Below are 6,950 nucleotides of genomic sequence, written 5' to 3'. Positions count from 1 at the left end.
CGTAAATGCATTCCCCTGCGAAAACAAAAAAAAAAAAAAAAAAAAAAAGGTTAGGTTAGGTTGGGGTGCTACTGTCAGGAAACCTCCACGTTGGCTCGATGATTTGAAGGTTTGCTTCTGTCACTTGATCTTTGATTCGGTGATAGCGGCGGCTGACAAGTTATTGGGCTGGTGCACCCTGGGCGACGGTTAATAACTCCCCGTTTAGGGGTCTTGTTAGCCGTTGGCAAATGTCCTGGCAACTGGTGGTGGGTTACCCATGTCGGGTAACCCAGGTTGGAGAGCCAATTGGCTCAGTGGCTGTGAGAGAAGAGGGCTAAGCCCTCTACTCTTACAGCCGTGGTAGGGGTCGCGGGGGAAGAGGAGGGGTTGGTATTACGGTGCGCCGCTCTCCCTATCCTTTTTTTTGCGCCTTGTGCTAGTTAGATCCGAGGCGCCTCTTTGTAAAAAGCGGCCGATGGCATCCGCAGGGGTTTAGTGGGTAGTCTGGGCCGATTAGCTGCCCAGGAGTCCCACACTCAGTGCGTAAATGCATTCCCCTGCGAAAACAAAAAAAAAAAAAAAAGGTTAGGTTAGGTTAGGTTAGGTTAGGTTAGGTTGGCTGTACTGAGTGTGCTGCTGTACTGAGTGTGCTAACCGAGGTGTTATTGCGATTATTAATTGGCGATAAGGGCGAATTGACGTCCTTATTGGTTTTTCATTTTTTGTCTTGACGGGTTCAGTGTCTTGGCTCCTTGTTGAGTCGGGGCACTGACGAGATCCTATTTGTTGGTTGGGTGCATCTGACCAAGCTATCGGACCGCTGTGCGTTCCTGTAGCCAGACAGGGGCCGATTTCTGCCCCCTGTCTGTAAATTGCTTCTTGTTTTGCCCCATTTGGGGCCAATTGTTTTTGGCGTGGTCACGTCTGGCCCAATATGGGTAGGACTGTGGCCAAAAAATCTTTAAGGGGGAGATCTCTGACCCCAAGGGGTAAGAGATCTACTGTGGGGGTCAATGAGGACGTGGGTGAGCCGGTTAGCCGGTCGGAGTCGCTGTACTTTTCGGACGGCGACTCGGACGGGTCAATCTGGCTCCCGGACGTCAGGGTAGGTGGGAAGGAGCGGGGTCAAGCCCCAAAAAGGAAGGCGTCGGAGGACGTGGAGGAGGCCGAAAGGGCCTCCAACAAGGTCTCCTCTGTCTCGAGGGGCCGAGCGGTGACCAGGAGCTCTTACACGGGCACGGCCGAGACAAAAGAAAGGCTGCGCGACCTGTCAGCTGAATACGCCCAATTCGAGCGCGAAATGGACAAGGCTGGCAGCAGCAATTATTTGAGGGAAAAAGAGGGGAATAAGAAGGGGTGCCTGGTGGACGAGCACCTGGAGGTTGTGAGGGCGGCTGCTCAGAGGGTCTTAGCGGAGGCCGGAAAATCAGGGAACTTGAAAGGGACGGCATGGCGGGCCATGAACGAGGCCTGCCACGATATAATTGTAGCAGCGGGCAAGATTGAGGCCCAATGTGAGGAGTCGGAGGCTGTCCGCATCCTAAGAGCGGACAATAAGAGGATGCGGGAGCAGCTTTCGCTCCTCCAACAGGAAACCAAGGCCCTGCGTACGGCCTTTGCCGAGCGCGCATCCTTGGCGCCTACTGAGGCCCAGACAGCGGCGGGTGTCCCCTCCCTTGAGGACATCAAGGGTCTCCTTTCGGAATGGAGGGAGTCCTTTGAAAGGAACATGTTCCTCAAGCTGGGGGGCATGGTTAACGACCGCCTCAAGGAGGCGGAGAAAAGGGGCTTGTTGGCTCCTGAACCGATTGTTCGGCCGCCTTTGGCAGCCGACAGGAAGAAGGAGGCCGAACCACAGGCCCCTAAAACCGGGCCAAGTTACGCCGGCGTAGCTGCGGGGGCTACCCTGATGCCCCCAGCACGACCTGGGCCTGCACCCAAAGTTGCACCCAAAGCTGCCCTGGCTAAAAAGCAGTCCAAACAGGGAACGGTACAGGCCCAGGCACCCGCCGAACTTCCTACTGCTGTAGTACCTCCGCCTCAGGAAGATGAACAAGGGTGGGCTGAGGTGGTCAAGAGGGGGAAAAAGAAGAGGAGTAAACCCTCCCCTTCTACCCAGCCGAAGCCTACCCAAATGGAGGCCCCCAAGGCGAGCGCACAGCCGCCTAAAAAGATTAGGTTCACCCCACCTAAGACTTCGGCGGTGGTGGTGACCCTCAAGCCGGAATCCAAAATGGACTATCGAGCGGTGATAACGAGGGCCACCACCATCGACCTTTCGTCGATAGGGGTGAACCATGTGTCGGCGGTTCGCGGCACGGCAACGGGGGCCCGAATTATCGAAATACCCGGAGCTAATAGCGGGGCTGCGGCGGACAGCCTCGCAGAGAAGCTCCGGGAGATCATCGGCAGCGAGGCGGAGGTGTCAAGGCCGTTTAAGGCGGCACAAATTAGGGTCTCTGGCCTTAATGAGGGAATAACGCCGGAGGCCCTAACAGAGGCCACAGCGAGGGCGGGAAAATGTCTACCGGGACAGATCAGGGTGGGTAATATCCGTATGGCGCCGGACATGACGGCGTCGGTGATCATCACCTGCCCTGTGGCGGCTGCCAACGCCCTCATAGACGAGGGGCGTCTCCTCGTCGGTTGGACGGCCGCCAAGGTCAGGGGGCTGGAGGCCTTGCCCATGCGGTGTTTCCGGTGCATGGGCATAGGCCACACTAGAGCCCTCTGCCCGTCCCCGGTGGACAGGTCGGAATTATGCCATCGCTGTGGCAAAACAGGACACATCTCCTCAGAGTGCGGGGCCAGCGAACCCTGGTGCGCGGTGTGTTACGCACACAAGATGGCCGCCAAACACGTAATGGGCGGCCCCTCGTGCAATCCCCCGCGCACGCGGGGCAAACTGGCCCCCTCAAATAAGGGAACCTCCGAGGGCGCCACCATGGAGCACTGATGCCAGGTAGATCTGTGCAACAGGCTGAAGTGCTGCAGGCCAATGTAAACCACTGCGCCCGTGCACAGGACCTCCTAGTCCAGCACGTGGCGGAGTGGGCCATTGGTGCTGCCGTCGTGGTGGAGCCGTATTGCGTCCCCCCCCTTCCTACTTGGATCGGAGACACGGACGGGCTGGTGGCGATTACCTCTCCCCGAACCGGGGATCGCCCACCCCTCTCGAGAATCGATAGTGGTCCGGGATACGCGGCGGCAAAATGGGGGGAGTTTGCCATAGTTGCGGCATACTTCTCCCCCAATAGGCCGCTGCGTGCCTTTGAGGACTTTCTCGAGAGGGTGGGTGTGGTAATCGGGAGAGCGGCGCCAGCACCGGTGCTACTGATGGGAGACCTCAACGCCAAGCACTCGGCTTGGGGTTCTCCTGTCGACGATCCGAGGGGAGAGGCCCTGTACGATTGGGCTGTGGGTTTGGGGCTTGAAGTCCTAAACCGGGGCAACGTCAACACATGCGTGCGGCGGAACGGGGCGTCGATTGTCGACATATCCTTCGCGAGCCCCGTCATTGCCGCGCGCGTCGTGGACTGGCGTGTCCTGGAGGACGTGGAGACCCTCTCGGACCACAGGTACATCCGGATGGGGGTCTCCAACAGGCCCCAGCAGCCCGTACGGGGCTTGAGGGGGCGGGACCGGGGGTTCCCGAGATGGAGTCTGGCTAGCCTCGACAGGGACCTGGCTGAGGAGGCGGCCATGACTGAAGCATGGATTAGACCCACACCAAGCCGTTCCCTTGGTGTGGATGAGAGGGCAACAGGCCTACGTGCGTCGCTTACGCACATTTGCGACGCCTCGATGAGGAGGTCCGGGCCGCCGGCTGCAAAAACGGCGGTTCACTGGTGGTCGGAAGAGATTGCTGCTCTCCGATCCGCCAGTAACCAAGCCCGTCGCGAATATACGCGTTGCAGACGGCGGCGTAATGTTGTGGATGGAGAGGAGGAGCGCCTGCACCTCGCTCTCCAGGAGGCCAAAAGGACCCTGTCGGCTGCGATAGCCAAGGCCAAGGACGACGCTTTCAAGGAGTTCTTGGCCACGCTCGACAGGGACCCATGGGGGAGGCCATACAGGACAGTACGCAATAAACTGCGATACGCCCCCCCCACGGCCTCCATAGAACCGGGCCTCCTCAAACGGATCGTGGAAGGCCTGTTCCCCTCTGCTGAGGAGTTTGTCCCTCCGAGGATGTCGGCCCCTGAACGGGAGTCCACCACGGCGAGCGCGCCACCGGTGACGGATGAGGAATTCAACTGGGGACTAAAGCGTCTGGAGGGCCGCAGAAAGGCCCCAGGCCCAGACGGGGTCCCTGGTCCCATACTCCCGGTGGCGGCGAAACATATTGGGAGCCGCCTCAGAGAGCTGTTCGACGACTGCTTGTCGACGGGGCGGTTCCCAAAGCCGTGGAAAGAAGGCCGGCTGGTCCTTATTAGGAAAGAAGGCCGGCCTGAGGACTCTCCTTCGGGGTGGAGGCCCCTCCTGATGCTGGACGAGACGGGTAAGCTGCTGGAGCGCATCGTTGCAGCCCGAATCGCCCAGCATCTGGAAAACACTGGGCCCAATGTGTCGGACTGCCAGTATGGCTTTAGAAAGGGGCGGTCCACCATTGATGCCATCGGGGCCTTGAGGGCATTCTCGGAGGAAGCAATTGGAGGAGGGGGAGGGGCCGTTGGCGTATCGCTTGATATAGCGAACGCCTTCGGCTCCCTTCCTTATGAAGTGATAGAGGAGGCGCTCCGGTATCACGGAGTGCCCCTCTATCTAAGGAACCTCGTAGGGCACTACCTAACAGGAAGGGAGGTGCTCTACGAGGACAGGGAGGGAAGGAAGGCGAGGGCGATGACCTGTGGCGTTCCCCAGGGTTCGGTTCTAGGCCCCCTGCTGTGGAACGTCGGCTTCGACTGGGCCATCCGCGCGGCCCTACCCCCCCGGACAATAGTTATCTGCTACGCAGATGACACGATGGTGGCTGTCCGGGGGGAGCAGTTGGAGAGCACCCTTAGGGCTGCGGCGGTCGCGGCAGACCTGATGCTCACACGCATCAGGATGCTGGGACTAAGGGTGGCCCTCACAAAAAGCGAGGTCATCGCCTTCGGGAGAAAGAGAAGCTGGAGACCGCCCTCGAATGAATGCGTTCCCATTGGCGGGGAGAGAGTCCAGGTGAAGCCGTACTTAAAGTACCTGGGCATCATCCTGGACTCACGCTGGGACTTCGGGGAGCACTTTCGGCAGCTGGCTCCCCGAGTAATAGGCGCGGCGTCGGCAATGAGCCGTCTGCTGCCCAATGTCGGAGGGCCTGGCGCCTCGTGCCGCCAGCTGTATGCGGGAGTTACCCGCAGCATGGCGCTGTACGGGGCACCGATCTGGTCGGACAGGCTCTCCTCAGCCAATAAGGCCCGGCTGCGTAGGCCACAAAAAGTGGTGGCCAATCGCATTGCCCGGGCCTATGTGACGGTGGCTTGGGCAGCGGCTTGTGCTCTTGCCGGAACCCCGCCATGGGAACTGGAAGCCCAGGTACAGACAGAGGTGTACCGGGAGCGGGCCAGGTGCAGGGCACTTGGAATCAGGCTCGCTCCCAGGGAAATGAGGGCGGTCAGGCAGCTGGCCGTGGACAGACTGCGCGAGCGATGGAAAGTCGAGCTAGAAAACTCCCCATATGGCGTGAGAACCATTGGGGCGCTCCTCCCATCGCTCGCAGACTGGGTTAGAAGAGGTCACGGCCAGCTGACCTATAGATTGACGCAGGTAATGACCGGACACGGGTGCTTCGGTCATTACCTGCATAGGATTGGAAGGGAGGAGAGCGCAGTCTGCCATGAGTGTGGGGAGCCGGATGATACGGCACAACACACTCTGGCAGACTGTGAAAGGTGGGCGGAGGAGAGGGTGGAGTTGATAGTGGAGTTGGGAGGAGAAGACCTTGCGCTGCACAGCGTCGTAGAAAAGATGCTGTGCAGCGAAAGGTGTTGGGATGCGGTGGCTTCCTTCTGCGAGGCTGTCATGTCGCAGAAGGAGGCTGCCGAGAGGGAGCGTGAGGCGCAAGCCAACGCCCCTCTAAATAGGAGAGGCAGACGTGGCAGGCGGCGGGCACGATTCGCCCGTCGTCTGCTACGGTGAGGACGCCTGGCGAGGCAGAACCGGGGGGCGTCGTGGTGAAATGTCCGCGATCCCATGGCGCCCCCACTAACGGTCGGACGGAAAACGCCGCAGGAGGTTTTAGTGGGTAGTCCGGGCCGGCAGCGGCCTGGGAGCCCCACACTCCGGGGGAGATGTTCTTCCCCTGGGTCGCCCGTAAATGGGTTTCCTCCTGCGAGAACAAAAAAAAAAAAAAAAAAAAAAAAAAAAAAAAAAAAAAAAAAAAAAAAAAAAAAAAAAGGTTAGGTTAGGTTAGGTTAGGTTAGGTTAGGTTAGGTTAGGTTAGGTTAGGTTAGGTTAGGTTAGGTTAGGTTAGGTTAGGTTAGGTTAGGTTAGGTTAGGTTAGGTTAGGTTAGGTTAGGTTAGGTTAGGTTAGGTTAGGTTAGGTTAGGTTAGGTTAGGTTAGGTTAGGTTAGGTTAGGTTAGGTTAGGTTAGGTTAGGTTAGGTTAGGTTAGGTTAGGTTAGGTTAGGTTAGGTTAGGTTAGGTTAGGTTAGGTTAGGTTAGGTTAGGTTAGGTTAGGTTAGGTTAGGTTAGGTTAGGTTAGGTTAGGTTAGGTTTTTTTTTTTAGATTTCTCCTGGATGCTACACGACATCCGGGAGGAATTTATTATCGAGCATTATTACAGAGTTTCTTACATAATATATATCGTAGTTTTACATAAGCAATTGTCTTTGATTTTACAGTTTTGTTGCCTCTGCGATTTGATACAGTGGCGTTTATTTTATAATCACTTAATTATTAATCTAGTTACAATTGTAGGTTAAATTTTTTCAAGTTAGTTAGTATGCTGTGTAAATGGTTGCTAATGTCTTGATGGTGGAGTCTCG

The 6,950-nt window shown here is 57.4% G+C and overlaps 1 protein-coding gene across 1 annotated transcript; it reads left to right on the top strand.

The window, feature by feature from the left end:
* Nucleotides 1–916: 916 nt before the first annotated feature.
* Nucleotides 917–2,938, top strand: LOC128682728 (uncharacterized). The gene has a single exon (XM_053767563.1). It carries the CDS (start codon nucleotides 917–919, stop codon nucleotides 2,936–2,938), a length of 2,022 nt encoding a protein of 673 aa, XP_053623538.1.
* Nucleotides 2,939–6,950: the final 4,012 nt, after the last annotated feature.

Source organism: Plodia interpunctella, unplaced genomic scaffold (assembly GCF_027563975.2).
Source record: "Plodia interpunctella isolate USDA-ARS_2022_Savannah unplaced genomic scaffold, ilPloInte3.2 Pint_34, whole genome shotgun sequence".
NCBI lineage: Eukaryota > Metazoa > Arthropoda > Insecta > Lepidoptera > Pyralidae > Plodia > Plodia interpunctella.
This window is presented reverse-complemented; position numbering and strand designations above follow the sequence as displayed.